A 20,725-nucleotide genomic window follows, 5' to 3' on the forward strand; every position below is an offset into this window, starting at 1 on the left:
AGTGGGAGTTTGTATGTATGTGTACATATAAATACATTTTGGTAGCTCTATGATATGTTTGGACACAATTTTGTGTATTTGGTTTTTTGCAGAAATAAAATATTTGGCTACACTTTGTACAATTATGTAAAGATTTGGTCTCAATAAAGTTTAAAGTAGGACCAGTTGGAAATAGGCATGTTAAGATCACATTATATGTAATTTCCATGCTACACACCATAATTTGATCTATGTCGTTTGGCTGTATTGGTATCTGTGATTACTGTTGGGTTTAGACACGATCAATGTGACGAAAGCCTCTTTAGTCCTATATTAGTATGGTCAATGGACGAGATTGTAAGGAATACCTTTTTATATGATAGCAATTTTGAGCTCATAAGGTGTACACATTTATAAGGTATATAACATATGTGGCCCAAGTGGGAGATTGTTGGAATTATTTCAATAATTATGTGGGCTCACATATGTGACGTAAATGTGTATGGCTATCTTAAAGAAAGTCCAAATTAATTGTGATCTAATAAAGATTGATGAGTTGGACTTGTGGGTATTATACTATGATTATGGGCCTAATGTGTAGAGACAATTAGGGCTTAATTGTGATTTATTGATGGGGCTGAATCACAATTATAAAATAACTGGACTCTACAGTTATATAAAGGGTCGTGGTCCCCAAAGAAACGCAACCATTCCGTCTCTTCTAAAATCCATCGTTAGAGAGATAAATAAGGAACTGCGGATTCTTTGGAAGACCCGTCCCAAATCCAGTGGAGATTCGAAGATTCGATTCCATGATGTAAGGTACGCTTCCGTCTTTATGTTTGTGTTTAATTCTCGTTGATTCAAGCATGTTGGTTCTTGGGATTCGTATGTATGTGCGATAAATTTTCTAACACCTCAATCTAACCATGGTTAGACTACTCAATCCTATCTACCCAAGTCCACGCATTCAAAACTATATCCCAAATTCAGTTGACAATAGATGATTTTTTTTTTTTTTTTATATACATACAAATAAAAATTATTTTCCTGAAATTTAGTTTATATATATATATATATATATATATATATATATATATATATATATATATATATATATATATATATATATATATATATATATATATATATATATATAAGTGATGCATCTCTGCGTTAGAGTTTTACATCCTCCGTTTTAATAAATTAATTATCGGGTTTTAATTAGTAGCTGGTCCTTGCACTGGAATGGCATCATTGCATGAGTTACTAGTTTTTATTGAAATCGTGTATTTAATTTGATAGAAATGAAATTTGTTATACTAACATATCCACTCGTTCGTCATAACTCGTGTGCTCACGTATCTCCTTTTTATTGTTTTCAACTCTTATTCATTAAACATGCATGCAGGTATTATTAGGTTGGGCTAACTTTCAAATATTTTTCCAACGTACACTTCAACTTGATGCATGGATTTGGAAGTACAAGTTATAACTTAAATCTACTAATATAAAGTAAACATTTGTTTTTACTAAAAAAAAAATCTTATAAAGACTAAGGCTCTGGTTGACAGGATTAAGCACTGAATGGTGAATACTGAATAAATATATGAATCAATAAGAGTTATGTCTGAATGTTGAATGTTGAACAATTAAGTCCATTTGATAACTGAATATCAATAACTACTGAATAATATTATCTTCTTTTTATAAACTTGTGTAATGGTGAAATTATATTTATTAATTAAATTTGAGTAATATATATAAATAAATTTAAAATTTAGAATATTCCATAGAGAAAAAATATATTGTGGCAAAAAATAAAATTGTAGATAAACTTTAAAGTCCAATATTAAATGTATATATAAGTATTAATATATTATCATATCAAATACAATGATGATAGCAAGAACAACAAATAGAACTCAAATACATTGTCTCCTCATTTAATCCTTCATCTCACATTAGTCTTTGTCAAAATAATAATTTATTATTGACTTCCACAATTGATGTAGGAGAGATATGAGATGGCCGTGGAGGGTTTCTTTTTTTCCAAAACTCATTGGGATACACATCTAACATCTTACCGAATAAGTAAACGATTTTTGGCTGAACCAATAAGAGGTAAAATATTTAGTTCAGAGATTCAACACAAACACAATGAATGAGATCATACTTACCTAATAAGAGGAAATTGTTCACTCAAAGGCCATTCAGTGGTCAACAAACAGGGCCTAAAATTGCAATTGCATTAACATGACTAAAAACTAGAGGTGTAAATGAGCTGAGCTGGCTCGATAAAAAGCTAAAGCTTAGGCTTGATTTTCTCAAGCTCAAGCGTTAATTCCGACGGACGCAACCTCGATCTTTAATTGTTCATGAGCTCATGAGCTGGCTCATGAACTTTATGTGTGCTTGTGTGTATTTATATATAACGTAACTATATGACAATAAAGTATATATATATATATTTAAAGAATTTAGAGATTTATGTTTTATTCTCTGACTTTTCTATTTTTCAATAAATAATTTATTATAAAAACCAAAATTAATATTATAATTATTTAAAAATTAGAAAAAAAAAATTATATAAAATGAGTTGAGCTTGAGCTCGACATATTCGGCTCGACTTGAGTTTGAGCTCGAGATCGAATTCTAGCGAGCTCGGCTTGAGCTCTAGCTGAGTTCGGCTAAAAATTCCACTAATAGTTAAGGTCCTCAAGTTTACTGCTTACAACAATACATTGTTTTAAATGGGCCTGATCCACTAGGTATAAATACAGTTTGCCTATAAAGATTGGACCCAAATCCTGGACTGTTGATTCATGATATTTGTAGTGGTCCAGCCCGATCACAATATTTATATTGTCCAATATAGTTTTTTTTCTCTTAAAAATAAAAAAAAAAGAAAAAAAGAAAAAAAAAAGATATTATTTTAACCATTGATCCTTGTCACAATTTCCAAACAAAATCATTTGATAACAATTGATTATGTATATCAAACAGAAATGCTATTTGCGGTCACAAAATTGTTATTCGCGGTTTATAACAAAACTTCCCAAAACTTTTAAAAATATCAAAAAATCCCCCAAAACTGTAAATAGCAAAAAAAAAAAAATTTGAAAATTCGAAATCAAGCTTAAAGAAGCGTTGGGCTTCGATTTTTTGATGTAATTTCGACTCTTTTATGTGTAATATATATTGGGTAGGTCGATTACAAAACCAATTTCATGTTAAAAAGCTCTACAAATCGATTTGTAGGGCTTTTTTTTTCGCAAAAAAATGTTCGAACACCCAAGATGGGCGCCTAAATGCAGCTTGCACGCCCAACTTGGACGTGCACTGCATGAATGGACGCGCAAGTTGAGCTTTTACGCATTTTGTGGGGATTTTTGGACTTTTTTGAGAAATTTTGGAGTTTTAGTTAAATAACGTATTTTTTTAAAGGGTTTTATTATAAACCGCAAATAGCAATTTTCAAACCGCACAAAACAATTCCCATATCAAACCTAGTGGTCGTAATAATTACCAAATGTGCCTGTACCCAAATAATTTACCGGGTAAAGTTTTCCTTTCTTCAGGTTTCGGCGGCTCGACCGCCGGAGACGGGAAATCATAGCCGCGGTACTGAAATTTTTGGGACCAAAACCCGACCCGACCCGATTAGTTACCTATCTTCCAAGTTATACTGGGTCGATCGATGTACGGTTCCTCCATTGCCGGGATGGAGATTGATTACAGGAACAAACTTGTCCTTGCCCCAATGGTCCGAGTTGTAAGTGCTTTCTCCACTTTTTCCGGTGCTACTTTATCTTCACAATTAAGGATAAATTGTTGTTTGAATTTGATTTGCTGATTATTCGTTATGAACTGTCTGCTTGTTGTCTTCATCGACTGCTTGAGATTTTTATTCGAAAATTTTTAGGGCACGCTGCCGTTGAGGATGCTGGCTGCTGAATACGGCGCCGACATCACATACGGGGAGGAAATTATCGATCACAAGCTCCTCAAATGCGAGCGACGAATCAATGGTATGTGTGTGTTTTCGTGTTTTTCGTCTTTTTCGTGTTCGCGTGTGTGTGCCGATTCTACTTTATCTTTGCTTTGCCTTGGAATTAAAAAACTTGGAACTTTACATCACTGCCATTGTACGTTAGATGTACTTGGGACTGTTGATGTGGTGGAGAAAGGAACGGAAAGTGTTGTTTTCCGAACATGCCCCGAAGAAAGAAGTAGGGTGGTGTTTCAGATGGGAACTTCGGATGCTGTCAGGGCTCTCCGTGCTGCCCAAATTGTGTAATTTTCCTTTTTTCTCATCTTCCGTCTTATTTATTATCAAATTATCTCACGCGATACGAATTTATTTGTGGCTCGTCATTGAGTGAAGTAAGAGAGAGAGAGAGAGCTCTCTATATATTATGATTTGAGGCTTTAGAGAATCTTGAATGTGCCACTAATGTTTAGAAATCGTAGTGTTATTTAGGACTATCATTAAGTTGCAAATCCACTAGAAAGTAGAAGTGTGTGTGTGTGTGTGTGTGTGTGTGTGTGTGTGTGTGTGTGTGTGTATATATATATATATATATTTGATTAGAAGATTATAACTCTATCTGGTCAATTAGATGGCTCTGTTCCTTCTTGATTCCGACGTAGAGAATTGACACAGATTGATAGTGACTAAATTCTTCTTGCCTCTCCACAACTTACGGTTCTGCATAAGTGGGATTTTGAGATTGAGCATAAAATTAGGAATGTAATGGTATCCATTTTTATGAGATGCAAGGACTCCTTTGATGTTTCGTATTTGTCGTGATAATCAAGTCATGTTTTTCCTTAGGTGTATGGATGTTGCTGCGGTGGATATAAATATGGGTTGCCCCAAGGCGTTTTCTATTAGTGGTGGAATGGGTGCGGCATTATTGTCTAAACCGGAGCTTATTCAGGATGTATGTGTGCATTCTTGTACTCACTTTGAGTTAACTTCACTTCTTTTTGGGTTTACTGTGTACCATCACTGGTCTTACTTGTTCGCTTTTTCTTTTGGGATCTAGATTCTGACAACATTGAAAAGGAACCTTGACGTACCAGTAACATGCAAGATCCGCCTATTACAATCACCCAAAGAAACTGTTGAACTAGCACGCAGAATTGAGAAAACTGGTGTTTCTGCTCTAGCTGTCCATGGAAGGTATCTTCAGTAGTTTCTGCTTTTGAGCGATTTCCAATAGCGTTTTTTATATGTCTATGTTTATGGATATTTGATATTTCGTAATATTTCTTGTGTTGTGATATCCTATATTATTGTTCTGTATGTAAAGTTGAAGATCTTTCAAATATTTGTCGATGAAAAACCTGTATAGACTATAGAGCTTATTTTATAATTATTCTGTACTTACGAGGGTTAAATAAATTATTCTGACGCTACTTTTTATTAAATAAATGACAGGAAAGTTGCCGATAGGCCAAGAGATCCAGCTAAGTGGAGTGAAATTGCTGATGTTGTAGCCGCAGTTTCTATCCCAGTTATAGCAAATGGCGATGTATTTGAGTACGAAGATTTTAAACGCATTAGAGTCGCAACAGGTATATAAGATATTTCCAGTCATTCCCCATGAGCTGATACTGTCTTGCTTTATGTTGATTTGTTCAATGGAATATGTTCTAATGGAGCTATTATCATTTGCCCGATAAAATGTGATACAATACAGTGATCTGTTATAACTACTAGCTTTTGCTGGTAGTACTCTTTATAGATTGAATTACTCCATCAAGAATTTCATGTCTGTTCACACACAATTTAAGAGCAAATTGTATCTTTCCCGTGTCGTTTGTCTCTCGTGAGCTGCAATTTTCTTTTCACTTCTTGCTATTTATTTGACTGAAAGATGGACTTTCAAAGTATACAATACTTACTTTTTCGCTGTATAAAATTACACAAATCTTGTTGGCGATGATTCGTCTATCTAATCTCTCGTTCATAATAGCCTGATAAAAAAATTTGTTTTAGGCATGCCTGGTTGATAGATTTGGAGCATATGAGTACCTTTGGGAAGGAAGCAAGTCATAATATATAAGGTGTGATGACTATTTGGAGGCTTTGACTTCTGTGTTTATATTCACATGCATCGTGTCTCGTAACTGGATTAGGGTTCTTTAAGTATTCGTATGCGCGCATGAATCAATACCTTGATCTTTTCAGCAAGTGGTGTTTAAGTTGTGTGTAGTACGTTGCACTATGTCGTGAGTTTGAGACTTTTGACTCGCTATTATTTTCAAATTGATCATGAAAATTGGCTTTTTGTCGATTCTTCTTTTATCACTATATTAACGCACTTGTCTTTTTCTTCTTGAGCGATAAATATTACCCCGTATAATCTGTTTCTGCTACAGGTGCTTCATCTGTAATGGCTGCCAGAGGTGCACTTTGGAATGCTTCCATGTTTTCTCCTAAAGGAAAATTACCATGGGAAGATGTCAAAATCGAGTATCTTAAGAAGGTAGGCGACACTCACTATACGAGGTTTCCTTTCATACGTATAATTATGTTCTCGCATATATATATATATATATATATATATATATATATATATATATATATATATATATATATATATATATATATATATATATCTGACCCCGTTTTGCTAGTATTTTCGGATAAATGCATAAAGGTATGACTTCCTGAGTTAATACCCGTGTTATAATATCTCAGAGCATCTTATGGGATAATGATATGAAGAGCACGAAATACACGTTGAAGGAAATGATAGCCCACTATTCTTGTCTCGAATTACCCGAGGGGAAAGCTATAAACAAGTCTGATACTTTGGCTGACCTTGCGTAGGTGTCGCCTTCTTAATTTCAATCAATCTTAACAAACATTTCAGTATCTGCTATAATCGACATTTATTTATCTTGCAGACGACTTTACGAGGAAGACAAGTACTACGAGCACGTTAACAAAAGTCGTGGAAGAAGTAGATGACATCATCAGAATAATCTCTTCGGGTGCAGATTCTGATGTTGTATTAGCTCATCTTAGTAAATTCATTGCAAAATATATTCTTATAGCCATTTTAGTCAAAATTTTATTGCGTTTGCACGAACACTGCTTGACGGTGTCGAACGATACATTCTTTTCAGAATTACTGTTATTGTTTGTAATAAAAAAAATAATTTAAAAGAAAAAAGGAAGAAAGAACACTATCGGATTGCACAAATAGGGCATGTGTTGCTATTTATTTTCTTTAATAAGTGGGCCTCAATTGATTAAATTGTTGTGGACCAATCAGGCCCAGCAGATCAAAGACCCATTACGATTTACGGCGGTTATTTGTAGGGGTAAAACTGGAAATAGCGCAAATAAATAAATAAATGTATGATATAAAATAGAAAATCGGAATCTGGCGTCTTCTTTCTCACCGTTTACTTCATCTGAACAGAAATTCGCCAATCAATCATCATCGCTTTCCGATTCTCTACACTCTTCCGCTGCCTTCTTCACGTGAGTATAACCCCCATTTTCTCTCTCTCTCTCTCTCTCTCTCTCTCTCTCTCTCTCTCTCCATCGCTCTCTGCGTGTAAGTATATACTTTGTGTGTATGTATCAATCAGCGTACGTTTCTGAATCTTCTCCATCTTTTTTTTTCTTCTCCGATCTGAATATTTTGTTTCGTTAATCGTAAGTATAACTTAGATATGATAGTGTCGTTCAATTTCAATTCGTGATTCATCGAAATCAATCAGCTTCCGTGAGTATAAATTGATTGTTTGTTTCTCGACAATAGGAGTTCAATTGCGAAAATTGTTGGCTGCGGAGTGTAAGATATTTTTGACGCTGAACGTCTTGTGTGTTTGCGTGTAGAATTGTGTTTTATCAATTATGAGGGTTCTTGGCTCAAATTGTGGGTGATATGGCGTTCGTAATGTGTTTAGGGTTTATAAATGCTGTATAATTTGAACGGTGACTTGCATTTTAGTTTGGGCGTGTTCTGGAAATGCTCTGTTTGCAAGAAAAGTAACTTGTCATTTCGTTTGGTCTGTACGGATGATTTGCATTTTTTTTAGCCCCATAAGAAATATTATGAAAAAGAAATTTATGCGCATTTTTTATTTATGCTTTGTTTCGACATAGTCAAGTAAATGCTACCCCTTAAATTCTATAATTTCATGCATGCCTAAAGTGTTTTGGTTGATACCGTTACAGAGCTAAGATTCAGTATTGAAATTAATGTACTCCCTTCTCCAACCTCGCTATTCGCATACGTTACTATAGATTAACTATGTTAGCTGCTGTCAAATCCCTTCTGAACAACTCCTAGAATCTTTTAACATAATATCCATGGTTAGGTTACATATTTGCATTACAAACAAAGATCTACAAACCTTTGTTATTATTTGGGGTAACTTCACTAATTTACCGTTATTTGATTCTTGAAACTATTTTTTTATTGATCAAAAACTTTAACTGACCAGAGATTCTCACTTCACTTCTGGCTTGGTCTTGAACTTTATGATTTTCGAGAAATTATAACGTGATTTGAGCTTGCATGTGCTTACGAGTTTTCCCCCTTTTATTGAAGTCTTTGATTTATAGTTTTTTCTCTCATTTATAGCTTAGGCATGATATTAATTTAAATACAAACCTCATGTCAAGCCCAACCTGGGTTAACATGTTTTGCTTCTTAACTAAAAGAATAAGAAAAGAAAAATTGCAACAAGTAAATACCACTATACTAGTATATTTTAGCTAGTAATAATGTCTGTAGAATAGATTGAAGTATGACTTTTATGTGTTTAGAAGTAATTTTTATGAAGTTTCTCTTACATCTCCATATTATTTTTTGCACTTATCTCAAGTCTTCAGCCTAATTCAGACAAACTTACTTGTGCTTATGCTTAGCTAGAACTGTAAACTCAAGCTGGCCTCAGCTCAAGCTTAGTTTAGGATGAAATCCATTCCAGCTTGAGCTAGTTACTTGTACTATTAAGAGTTTAATGCATCCATTCCACTCGTAGTCCACCTTTCCTGTCCTTCTCAGCAGTCAGATGGACTCAAATGATGAATATTTAACTTAGGTCAGGTTTTAAGCTTTTGCTTACGAGGACTTCTTTAACCATGTAGAAGTTTATCTTTGGTCTTTTGTTGACGCTCGTGCAGTTGTGTAGTGTTCTGGCCCTGTCAAAAAATACTAACAAATTGTTTTTTTGGCTTATAGCTATCACTAGGGCAAGTTTTTTTATACTGAAATTTACTTGAAACCTTTTTGTCTGCTCCTCTTCATAACTTGCTTCCATATGACCTGGGATTGGTGCCTATTTATTTATTTTCCTGCTTGCGGATACCTTCAAGAGTCGATATCTCATGACGTAAACTTGTTTATTTCTTTCTTGCAGGTTTTAATAGATCTTGTGAAGTGTTATACCAACAAACCTGACATTCAGAAATGGAGCTGAGTTCCATCAATGATGCTTTTGACCGTGTTACAAAGAAGCAAAAGCTTTCATCCTCGAAAGTTCAAGAAATAATCGAGCAGATTGGACGAGAAATAGAACAGGCTATATCAAGAATTCAATCCGAACAGGATTCCGCATCTCCATCTGATCAAAAAATGATCCTCAACGAACTGAAAGCCAAGTTGAAGGAAATTGCTCCACTCAGGCAGCTGGAAGGCCCACAAAAGGAATTGAATGTTGCGCTCAGCAAGTACACAAAGATGCTTGAGAAATCCTTCACTGCCGACATTTCGAAGTCATATCTTGATATCGATTTTGATCTCCACACTGTCAATCAAATACTTGCTAGCCACCTCTACCGTGAGGGCCTATTTGATGTTGGTGATTGTTTCGTGAGCGAGTCAAACGAACCAGGGGCTGCCACAGACAGAGCCCCTTTCCTAGAATTGTTTCAAATACTCGAAGCCATGAAATCTAGGAATCTCGAACCTGCTCTGAAATGGGTGAAAAGAAACTGCGAAGAACTGATACAACATGGATCCGAGTTAGAATTGAAACTTCACCGCCTTCAATTCGTGGAAATCTTGCAGAACAAGAGCCGAGACGAAGCTTTGAAGTACGGTAGAGCCTTTCTCGCCCCATTTGCCGCCACACACATGGCCGATGTCCAGAAACTCATGACTGCTCTGCTGTGGGCTGATAAGCTCGATTCATCTCCTTATGCAGAACTACTGTCGTCCACACACTGGAGCAAAATGGCTGAGGAACTCACACGGGAGTTCTGCAATTTCATGGAGCAATCCCATGAAAGCCCGTTGAGTGTAACAATTGCTGCTGGAATTCTAGGGCTGCCGTATCTTTTGAAAATGTCGAGCTTGACTCTTGGTAAAAATCTGGACCCCTCTTCGGTGGATTTGAAGCTGGGCGTAGAGTTTCAGTTCCATTCGGTGTTTGTGTGTCATGTAAGCAAAGAGCATGCAAGTGCAGACAATCCTCCTATGATATTGACGTGCGGACACGTGATATGCAAGCAGACAATGACCAAGTTAACCAAAAATAACAACACTAAGCCCTTCAAGTGCCCCTATTGTCCGATTGAAGTTGAAGTAGCTCAGTGTAGGCAGTTGTTTCTCTGAATACACTGCTGAATTAACATGAAAGGGTCGTATTTGGAGAGTATACGAAAAGGGAGATACTTCTTCTTCTTCTCTCTCTCTCTCTCTCTCTCTCTCTCTCTATGGAAACATAATTCACGTACCTAGGTAAGATGAATCGTTTAGACGTAGATGTTTGTTGTTGTTGTTGTCTTGGTTATGGCTTTGCTTTAAATCTGTTCTATGTTGAAGTTGGTAAGGTTTACTGTTGGGATGGATGATTGTAAATAGATATTCTTTGCGCATATACTTTTTCGCTTCAAGTATGGTACTAAAGCTGCATCGACCGCGAGTTGATTAACGGTACTTGTTTGGAAGTGAACGCTATGATGATAGTAAAAATTACTGTTCATGATGTTCTCGTGTTTAACCGACATGTGGGTCGGAACCGTTGATGGTTCTCTTTTTCTTAGTTGCTTTATAGTCATTAATCATGATGCATTTTTTTTAATTGGGGATTATGCGTGGTTTAAATCCCTAATGATGTGGCCTATATGGTGGCATGGCATTACCCTTTGAATTTAACAGTGATGATCTCTTCAGGGAAAGTATTTTTTTTATTTTCCCAGCTACTCAACCTTCTGGATTTGTTCCAATCACTCACTATAGAAAGGTTTCTTGGATTCCTTCTTAGATTTGACAAAAAATGTGACCAAGTCACCTCTAAGATGTAACAGGGTTAGAAATACGATTTTGAAACAATACTTTTTATCATAATAGATTTCGATTTTAATTTTTGAAACCTATAAGTTATTACATTTATAATTTTAATATTATTATATGTTTTTACTATGATGTAATTTTTACCATGTGTATAAAAATTGAGACAGTTAATTTTTAGGGTAAAAAGCATTTTACCCCCTGGACTTTGGGGTGTTTTGCACAGCGCCCCCCCAGCTTACAAAATTTGCACGTTTTTACCTAAACTTAGGTAGTTGTTGAACGACGCCCCCCTAACTTACAAAATTTGCACGTTTTTACCTGAACTTCGATAGTTGTTGAACGACGCCCCCTTAAGTGTCTATTTTTGAAAAAAAATAGCCTGAATCTCACACGTGCTTTGCACGTGTGAATCCAAGGTTTAATTTGCTTTTTCCTGTACACTTTTACCACTGTTCTACCTTTCCCTTTGTTACCGTTAGGAGATTCCTAATATTCCTCCCTTTATAAACCATTAGAAGCCCTAATTTTCTGTCCCTTCTCTATTATTGCCATTCCTCTTCTTGATTTGCCGTTGCTTCTTCTTCCAATTTCATGTTGATTTGGTTTCAGTTTCATTAAATAAAACAAAAGATACAAGATTGAATTTTTTACCCGGTATTTGTCGCAGTTGGTGTATCTTCTTCATGGATTCAGATCAGTTCATGAAGTTTTCATGACTGGTCTTCTCGAACAATAGCACGTCGCGTCCATATGAAATTGAAACCAAATCAAGAAGATGAATGACAATAATAGAGAAGGGACAGAAGGGCTTCTAATGGTTTATAAAGGGAGGAATATTAGGAATCTCCTAACGGTAACAAAGGGAAAGGTAGAACAGTGGTAAAAGTGTACAGGAAAAAGCAAATTAAACCTTGGATTCACACGTGCAAAGCACGTGTGAGATTCCGGTTATTTTTTTTCAAAAATAGACACTTAAGGGGGCATCGTTCAACAACTACCTAAGTTCAGGTAAAAACGTGCAAATTTTGTAAGCTGGGGGGGCGTCGTTCAACAACTACCTAAGTTCAGGTAAAAACGTGCAAATTTTGTAAGGTGGGGGGGCGCCGTGCAAAACACCCCAAAGTCCAGGGGGTAAAACGCTTTTTACCCTAATTTTTATTTGAACTATCTTAATTTTTTTTAATATACATTCAATCAACAAATAAAGAAAAATACAAAAAATAATAAAAGCATGATTGCTGTGCCACTGCTATTAATAAGCACCTCATAAAATTATAACTAAGCTAGGAAGTAATTAATGTCAAGTTTGGGAAGATAAACCCATAATGAAACCATGATCCAACTGCAACATAGAATATTTCATGACATCAGAATCTGGTACTTCTGGCAATAAGAAGCCAAGATTTCATCTTTTACTACCAAGACAAACTCTAGTCGCAAATGCTATTGCTTCAGATAACTGATCAACACCGAACAACATAAAATCATTCCAATACGACAGTAGCACCAAGTTCCTTGAGCTTCGCCACAATCTTCTCCGCCTCTTCTTTGGTAACACCCTTCTTCACCACCGACGGTGTTTTCTCCACCAAATCCTTCGCCTCCTTCAGACCTAAATCCGTAAAAGCTCTAATCTCCTTAATCACCTTAAGCTTCGACGCGGGGTCGAATTTCTCCAATTTCACATCGAACGCCGTCTTCTCCTTGGCGGCAGCAGGGGCAGCACCACCACCGGCTGAAGAAGGGGATTGTGGGCCCGGTGCAGAGACAGCAGGCCCATATCGGTTGATTCCCATTTTGTAGCGCAACAAGATGACGTAATCATGACGCTCGATCTTGTTGAGGTCCAATAGCTCACTGGCAATCCGTTCCAGCTTTTGTGTTCGTGTTTCCATGGCTGTGCAGAGGGCCCGGCAGAAGAACGTTCTGGTGAGGGACCTGGATGGAATTTTTGAAATTATGAAGGGGCATTTCGGAGAAGGGTTAAAGTTGGGTTTTTTGGAATGGCAGTATCCATCAACAAGGAAGATTATATATAAATGAAAATAACACGAAAAACACAAGTACCACAACACAAGTATAGAGATCAGTATTAAATCGAAGTCCGTGAATAATTCTGAACATGCAAAAAGCTATCAACAGATTGTTAGATAAGATATGTGTATACAACCATGCTCCTAATTGAAAATATCGAATTCAACAATATCATTCTCCAAAAAATATGGAATATTAGATTAGAGATTAAAGAAGGGAGGTCGAATCGGAATATCGAAATCAGACTGAACGAAACATGGTAACCAGCTGATGCTCATAGCATCCATTACTTCAAAATAAAACGATTTGTGTTGGTTTATAAATGTTACATCGACCATCGATATTCATTCATCTACGTATAAATGTCAAAAACTTCGAAATTGCGCTATTCAAGCTCAGTTTAAAAACTAATTTCATACTAAATGAAACGGAGGTTAAACTACCAGTAGTGAACCAGTTTCGGATTCGCTTGCTCGATCTTAAGAACACATACAAAAATTAAAAAGCCTAATTGAGCAATAAACAGGGATTTTAAATTGCATATAGATCAAAAGAACAAACATCAAAAAATATATATATATATAATGAAAGTGAAAGGCACTAATAAACTAAGCAAGAGAAGAAGATCATACTTTTGTGTGGAAATGAAATTATTTTTCCATCGGCCAAGCTTTCCGGATCCTTGCTGAGTAGCAGGTGAAACAATTGAAACCTAGCACCAAAACAGATAATCTCAGATAAATTTTTAACCTATATTTCAAATAAATCATCGCCATAGCTACTGATTCAATCCGAGAAGGGGAAAATAAGAAACAGGAGAATCAAAGAAATTTACCAGTACTCTAATAAGCCAATTAGCAACATATTAATTGAACCAAAATAAAATAAAATCAAACAAGTGAAATCGAAGCAAAGGGAAAAGGAAAACCTTTTGGCGGAGGTGCTCTTGGGGGATCCCGGAGACCATACCCATGTCTCCGGCCGGTGAATCTCCGGCGGAGAACGCTCTCGAAAATGAAGCCGAAGCCGGAGCCGGAGCCGATCGATAAGCCTTGCTCGAATTACTAGCCAGCCGTTGAAGAGAGTATGCCATTGCGGCGAGTGCTCGATTCACTCAAAAATGGATTTCTCTGTTCCTTCTGTTGGGGGTTTAATTTGGGGGCAATGGAAATTTTATCAAAAAATTAACAGGGTCAAAATTACAATTACCAATTGTTTTGGGGTTTGTATGCGAATATAACTATTTCGATTCATTACATTCCGATCCTTAAATTGTAACGAGAATAATACGAAATAGCCCCGACGCTATATCACTTAAATGTATTTATTAGTTCTTATATAAAAATAGAAATAATTAAATATTACTAATGCAAATCGAACTTGTTAAATATGCACTTTATAGGTTTGTTTATTGAGGCAAGTATCCAGATTATAAGTTAATCTGTTCAAAGAAATTATAAGCATATTGCATTTTTCATAAATAAAAAATAAATTGAGGAATTTTGCGGGACGGGTACCCACAGGAATTGTATGCACCGGGTTCGGGGATACTCAATACATAAAGTTCCGGAAGTTTTACGAGAATCAGGATTGAGAATTTCAGAGCGAGGCTGGACAGGAATAACAAAACACGACATATTGTCATCCCTAGTTAACATATGCTATTGTTTGAGACTCGTAAAGACTTGTACAATCTGCATTTGGTTATTGGGCTAAAAAACTTTACAATTAATCTTAATTATTTTATTTTTCGATCATTGACAAATTAAAGGATCGAATAAACACATATTGTAACTATCTGCTGTTCTTGATCTGGATAGTGCCCAAAATCATGATTTATTTATTTTTCCATTGTGATTTCCCAAAGTGGGATATATTCATATTTAATTTAATTTAAATAAATGTGAAAATCAATGATTAAGTGGTCCTCCAATCAAACCCCACATGATTTATACACTCAATTTAAATATATTAATCTAAAATTAGGAGATAGTTAGCCCACTCTTCATTCATACACTCAATTATTTACTTATAATGCTAATGTGGTATCAACTATCATGCATGAATGGTGGCCTACTTGATTTTATCATTTTTTCAAATATTTATTTATGTTGTTGGAATTATTAAGCCGACACCCATTTTCTTTATGACAATAATTACTCAAATTACTTAATATATTTATTAATACAAAATTCATGAATATTCTTGCCAATTATATATGTATATTACACATGCCAGCACGTAAAGTTCATCGATCAAGAACTGGACAAATTTCTGTTGCAATTTCTTAATCAAAGGCCCCAGATTTCATTTGTCCAGATATAAAAACAAAGCTTTATTATTTTATTTCAATACACATACCAATTATTTAGTTTACATTATTAATAAATATAAATAAATAAATAAAAGCACAGCAGCAGAATAAAAGTTCAGGAGATTTTCATTTGTCTACAATTATTTTTATAAATCGAAAATAAGAGTAAATTAAATAAAGACAAAAATAAATAAGAGCTTTCATTTCCATTTTCACCTGTCTACTAAAAAAAAAAATATTACTTGAATAATTATAAAAAGAAAAAAAAAAGAAAGAAAATAAATAAAATTAAAATCGTGCATTCTCAAAGCCATGTAAATCGCTGACTCTATTCAGCGACTTTCTCATCATGGCTACTTTCGCCAGCCGTTCAGCCGCTCTCCAAGCCGATGATGGCGTAAGCGGCTCGGCTTTCTCACCTGCCCGGCTAATGGGAGCGGCTGCGGCTGCTGCCGCGGCTTCTCTTTCGTGGTTGTTCCTCCTCTTCAAATTCAACTCCGTCATTTCAGCTTCCAGCCCGCGCACAAACTCCTCGCCGGAGGAGCCCGAACCCGACTGTACAATAAGAGCCCGAGCAGAGGCCAACATGTGGTGGGCGCCGGCGACGTCGTTCCTCTCGGCCATTCTCCTGCTCTCCGCCACGGCGCGTGTGGTGATGAATAAGCACCGTAGCCGCTGGGTGTCGCGAGTGGACGAGCCGACGGCGCGTGGGCGTGGGATTGAAAGGGCCCGTTCTTTGTCGTATATGGTTTGTTGAGTTGACGGGTCTTTGTAAGAGGATCGAAAAGACAGTAGCCGGTGGGCCCCACGCAATGATAGTGGGACCCTCAATTCTATCAGCAATTCTCTCTCCTCACCCGAATGGAACGACCCGACCCGGCACCAGCTTGAACCGGATCCGACGAATCCGGTTTTACCCGTGTACGTGTAAACCGCCGAGATCTCCGCCGCCGCCGAACCGGTAGTGAACCCTAGCTGAATTTTGAAATCTTGTATAACATCGCTCAGCAAACCGACGATAGATTTAATAAAGGTATCGTCCGGCGGCGCGTTGATGCACGCGTTCAGGTTTACTGAGTGGACGGGTATTTCCGAGTGGGCGAACCGTGCGGAAGTTATACGCCGGCCACTGTGGTGACCGTCGGAGAGGACAAGGATGCTTGCGGCGGGGTTTTTCTCGCGGCGGTCCTCGATGACCTTCGCCGCCTTCTTAACCGCGTCGGTGGCGCTGGCGGCGCCGCAGTCCAGCGCGACGACGGCGTCGATAATCCTGCGTGCGGATCTCTTTCCGGCGGCGGTCATTCTACGGAGCGGCAGCAGCCGCTTCGAGGTGGTAGAGAACGCCACGATGGACAAGCGGTCGGCTGCGGAGAGAGACGAGACCACCATTCGCATAACCCTCCTCATCAACTGAAGCTTATCAGCGGCGGCGACACTCCTGCCAACGTCCAACACAACCACCAAATCTACAGGCGCCCTCCGCGGCGGCGCAGCCGCCGGAGCTCTGAGTTTCAAAACGACTGCGTAGGTCTCGCTCGTCTTCCCCACCGAGACCACCGCCGCCTCCGGCAACAGAGACACCTCGACACAACTACTCTCCGTCTCCAATTCAGCCGCCGGAGCCAAAAAAAACCCGGGAAAATCGTCGCTCCCTTCTTCCGGAATAGTATTAAATCCGGCAAAAGAAATAGGAGAAGAAATGGGTTCATCGTCGTTGTAAACCTTCAACGCAAGTAATCTCTTGTCATGATTATCCCCTTTCTTCTGGGTGTTGTTGTTCAAGAGATGCATTTCCTTCCACGTGACACTGCAAACAGGGCACGTGAGAGACGCCTGCTTCTTCATCTGCCCCGATAAGCACGGAAAATGGAAGCTGTGCCCGCACTCCGCCGTCAATATCGCCGTCCCCTCTCCCGCCTTCACCCCCTCTAAGCATATTCCACACCTACTCTGCTAGTACATATATATAAAATAAATAAATAAATAAAAAACCACAGAATTGAAATTGTGAAAAAAAAAGATTGTACCTTTGAGAGGCGGAGGGTTGATTTAAGCAAAGAAAAAGTGGAGGGGGAGCGTGGTGAAGAAGGTGCGGACCGGTGGAAGAACAATCTGGGGCTGTTTCTTGTTGTTTTGCATTTAAGTTTCGGGCTCCCGTTGGATTTTTTCGTCGAAGCAGGCGGCGGCGTAGCGGTGGTTCTGCATCGGAGGGTCGGGGTTGGTGGGTCGGAGAAGAAACCAGTGAATCTGGAGCGGAGATTCGGAGCCGGGTCGGGTTTCTCTCTGATGATTGGGGAGTCTGTTTCTTGATCCTTTGGTATTGATGTGCAGAATGCTCTTCGCCAACCCAGAACCATTGCTGCTGCAACTTTATTTTTAAGGTTTCTTGTTTTTGATTTTTCAGACAAATGGGAATAAACGGAGAAGATAACAAACAGAGACTCAACACTGTGGGAAAAATAAATAAGAAGATGACAAAAGAATTCCAAAGAAACCAAACAAAAATTACTAGAAAACAAAACACACCTTCTTCGATCAATTATGAATGTATCTTTCGGTTTGTTATGTTTATTTATTGTTTATGTTTTACTTTCTTTTTTTCTCTAACAGTTAGTTGCAGAGGAAGGCATATAATTAAATTAGGATATATTACAACCACACCCCTGAGGTAAGATTAAATTACTAAAAAATCTCTCATGTTTGGGTAATTATAACTACCCTCAATTTTTAATTTTCTTACGCGTTCACCTTTATGATGTAAAATTCAACATAATCTTTTACATTCCGTGGAATGTTCTCTACTTTGTACTCGTTTTGTGCAAACATGCATTTTCTTATGCACCGCAATCCTGATATATACAACTTAAAAATACATCTTATTATCATCATGCTTCAAAATGTGGAGCTGAAATCGGATAAAACGGGTACAAACTTAAGAATATTCTAAATAATCTAGAAGAAGATTCTACTAAATTTGATACCGTAATGGTGGACGTGTAAGAAAATTCATGGTTGATGAGTGTTTGTAATCACCCAAACATGAGGGTTTTTTTTTGTAATTTGACCTTACCTCAGGAGTGGTCGTAATTTACACATTAAATTATGGTAATTTACATCTTACGATAATTTTATTTCAACTGAAGCTCGATTGAGATAAAACGGGTACAAATTGAAAAACATTCCTCATAATTCAGAAAATCCTACTAAATTTAACACTAAGAGTGTGAACGCGTAAAGATATTCAAAGTTAATGGAAATAATTGTAATTAACAAAACATGATTGGTTTTTCATAATTTAACCTGAAATGAAATTAGGGTGAAGGTAATTTACCCAATAAATTAAATTAAAGGAAATAAAAAAGATGACTGCAAAAAGCTCCATATGTGAAACCACACCTTGTTCAATTATGGGAATATGTTCTCTCACAATGTACCTTAAACAATAGTAACCGACAGGTGGCGGTTTTACTAAGTCAACGGCTGTTATTTTATTTTTTTATTTTTATTTTTATTTTTATTTTTATTTTTATTTTTAATTTTTGGCCTTTTGATCTGAATTTGAAAAATCTCTTGGGCCGTACAATTAGCAAGTAATATTATTATTGTCCCATAGAGAAGTAGCAACTATTTTGACTTACTTTATGTAACAAATAAATAATTATATACACTTGTGTGAATATTATTACTTGGGGCAACTTTTAAATCTAACTTTCATCTATTTTACTACTTTTTCCATCTTTTTTTGGAAATTCTCTTCTGCCATTTTTGGATCTTTTTTCTATAGTACAAATTTTCCTTTTAACCCTGGAACGAACCCCTTTTTACTTCATCAACCCACGTGATTTACTGTTTATATAAACTAGTAATTGTACCCGTGCGATGCACGGGACAACAAATTGCATTCTTTTGATGTTGTAAGAATATAAACAAACGTTTGATGTATCGTATGATCAAAATTCTATTATACTGGAACATTATTAAGTATACTACACACAAAAAAAAAAAGACATAACTTTACTGTTGAATAATTTTCCAAATGAATTGAATCAGCTAATACCAGTAGATTGCAAATTTGAACCAGGAAAAAAATCATCAATTATGTCTTCCATGTTGAGCTTAAAAGTAATTAGATTTAATAACTAAGTTAACATAATCAAAACTAAACTATCGACAACATACCATCGTAAAAGGCCATCTATACATCTTGCATCGGAACTAAGCCCTTCTCCACTGCCTCATTTTAAGGTTGTTTTGCCACTGAAATTAACAATTGGAAAATTAAGAAACAAAAATAAATATAAACAATAAATTAAATATCGCATACAAACAATAAGTCTTGAAGGTCGACTTCCAATAGCTTGTGGCTCCGCCCATTTTTGGTTAATTTTCTCAAATCATCCCTTTCAATAACATGTCCAATAACATATAAAATGAAATAATTGTTATACATAAAATTTGAAAACTTTGGTATAAATTAATGAAACACATAATTTAACAAAATGAAATTACCTATAAGCCATGATGGAAAAAAATGTAAACTAATTGCCACACATGCAATAGGATGAAGAAGAAGATAAGAAACAAAATCTAAAGTCGGGTTACCAAAAGAAGAAGCCTTAGGTAGGGAAGAAATAAAATTCAAATGTTGCAGACATTCTGTAAAACGATGTCACAAAATCCGCTAGGGATGAAAATCAGATTTATTTACCCTTTTCTGTAAAAATCGAAAATCAGATTATTAGAAATAATATCTAGGAGAATTTGATGAAAATCGATAATAATATTTAAAATAATATTTCGGAGATAAAAATTTGATAAAAAAATCAAAAAATAATATTTAGGAGATAAAAATCAAAAATAAAATTTAAAATAATAGTTAGGAGATAAAAATTTGATAAAAAATCGAAAATAATATTTCAAATAATGTTAATGAGATAAAAGTTGATAAAATATGAAAATAATAATTAGAATAATATTTAGGAGATAAAATATGATTAAAATCAAAATTATTATTTAAAATAATATTTAGGAGATAAAAATTTGATAAAAATCGAAAATAATATTTAGGAGACAATAATCTTATAAAAAACGAAAATAATATTTAGGAGATAAAAAACTAATAAAA

General features: G+C 36.2%; 4 protein-coding genes across 4 annotated transcripts; 2 read left to right on the plus strand and 2 right to left on the minus strand.

The window, feature by feature from the left end:
• Positions 1–3,463: 3,463 nt before the first annotated feature.
• Positions 3,464–10,944, plus strand: LOC105973837 (Aldolase-type TIM barrel family protein). Its single transcript, XM_012998890.2, has 10 exons — positions 3,464–3,754; positions 3,905–4,010; positions 4,137–4,275; positions 4,817–4,925; positions 5,031–5,167; positions 5,426–5,562; positions 6,370–6,476; positions 6,692–6,819; positions 6,901–7,483; positions 9,376–10,944. The coding sequence occupies exons 1-9, from the start codon at positions 3,680–3,682 to the stop codon at positions 6,962–6,964; spliced, it is 1,002 nt and encodes a 333-aa protein (XP_012854344.1). The 5' UTR covers positions 3,464–3,679; the 3' UTR covers positions 6,965–7,483; positions 9,376–10,944.
• LOC105973820 (protein RMD5 homolog) lies at positions 9,426–10,944 on the plus strand. The gene has a single exon (XM_088821673.1). The coding sequence runs from the start codon at positions 9,426–9,428 to the stop codon at positions 10,569–10,571; it is 1,146 nt and encodes a 381-aa protein (XP_088677799.1). The 3' UTR covers positions 10,572–10,944.
• Positions 10,945–12,487: 1,543 nt separating this feature from the next.
• On the minus strand, positions 12,488–14,498 carry LOC105975889 (uncharacterized). The gene is made up of 3 exons (XM_013001132.2): positions 14,215–14,498; positions 13,919–13,998; positions 12,488–13,190 (listed from the first exon to the last, which is right to left on the minus strand). The coding sequence occupies exons 1-3, from the start codon at positions 14,377–14,379 to the stop codon at positions 12,737–12,739; spliced, it is 699 nt and encodes a 232-aa protein (XP_012856586.2). The 5' UTR covers positions 14,380–14,498; the 3' UTR covers positions 12,488–12,736.
• A 1,285-nt stretch (positions 14,499–15,783) lies between these two features.
• On the minus strand, positions 15,784–18,218 carry WAVH2 (Zinc finger (C3HC4-type RING finger) family protein). The gene is made up of 2 exons (XM_012998896.2): positions 17,628–18,218; positions 15,784–17,550 (listed from the first exon to the last, which is right to left on the minus strand). Exons 1-2 carry the CDS (start codon positions 17,955–17,957, stop codon positions 15,889–15,891), a joined length of 1,992 nt encoding a protein of 663 aa, XP_012854350.2. The 5' UTR covers positions 17,958–18,218; the 3' UTR covers positions 15,784–15,888.
• Between the last annotated feature and the right edge of the window lie 2,507 nt (positions 18,219–20,725).

This window comes from Erythranthe guttata, chromosome 8, assembly GCF_056151865.1.
Source record: "Erythranthe guttata isolate IM_541 chromosome 8, IM_541, whole genome shotgun sequence".
In the NCBI taxonomy this organism is placed as follows: Eukaryota; Viridiplantae; Streptophyta; class Magnoliopsida; order Lamiales; family Phrymaceae; genus Erythranthe; species Erythranthe guttata.

What these genes read in the sequence shown, in the direction of transcription:
- LOC105975889 (XM_013001132.2), bottom strand. Translation starts at nt 14,379, where the DNA reads ATGGCATACTCTCTTCAACGGCTGGCTAGTAATTCGAGCAAGGCTTAT. An exon ending in AAGAGCACCTCCGCCAAAAG is followed by an intron (nt 13,999 to 14,214) that starts GTTTTCCTTTTC and finishes TTTTGGTGCTAG; the next exon opens with GTTTCAATTGTTTCACCTGC. An exon ending in AATTTCATTTCCACACAAAA is followed by an intron (nt 13,191 to 13,918) that starts GTATGATCTTCT and finishes AATTCCATCCAG; the next exon opens with GTCCCTCACCAGAACGTTCT.
- LOC105973820 (XM_088821673.1), top strand. Translation starts at nt 9,426, where the DNA reads ATGGAGCTGAGTTCCATCAATGATGCTTTTGACCGTGTTACAAAGAAG.
- WAVH2 (XM_012998896.2), bottom strand. Translation starts at nt 17,957, where the DNA reads ATGGTTCTGGGTTGGCGAAGAGCATTCTGCACATCAATACCAAAGGAT. An exon ending in CAACCCTCCGCCTCTCAAAG is followed by an intron (nt 17,551 to 17,627) that starts GTACAATCTTTT and finishes ATGTACTAGCAG; the next exon opens with AGTAGGTGTGGAATATGCTT.
- LOC105973837 (XM_012998890.2), top strand. Translation starts at nt 3,680, where the DNA reads ATGTACGGTTCCTCCATTGCCGGGATGGAGATTGATTACAGGAACAAA. An exon ending in TTGCCCCAATGGTCCGAGTT is followed by an intron (nt 3,755 to 3,904) that starts GTAAGTGCTTTC and finishes GAAAATTTTTAG; the next exon opens with GGCACGCTGCCGTTGAGGAT. An exon ending in GATACTTTGGCTGACCTTGC is followed by an intron (nt 6,820 to 6,900) that starts GTAGGTGTCGCC and finishes TTTATCTTGCAG; the next exon opens with ACGACTTTACGAGGAAGACA.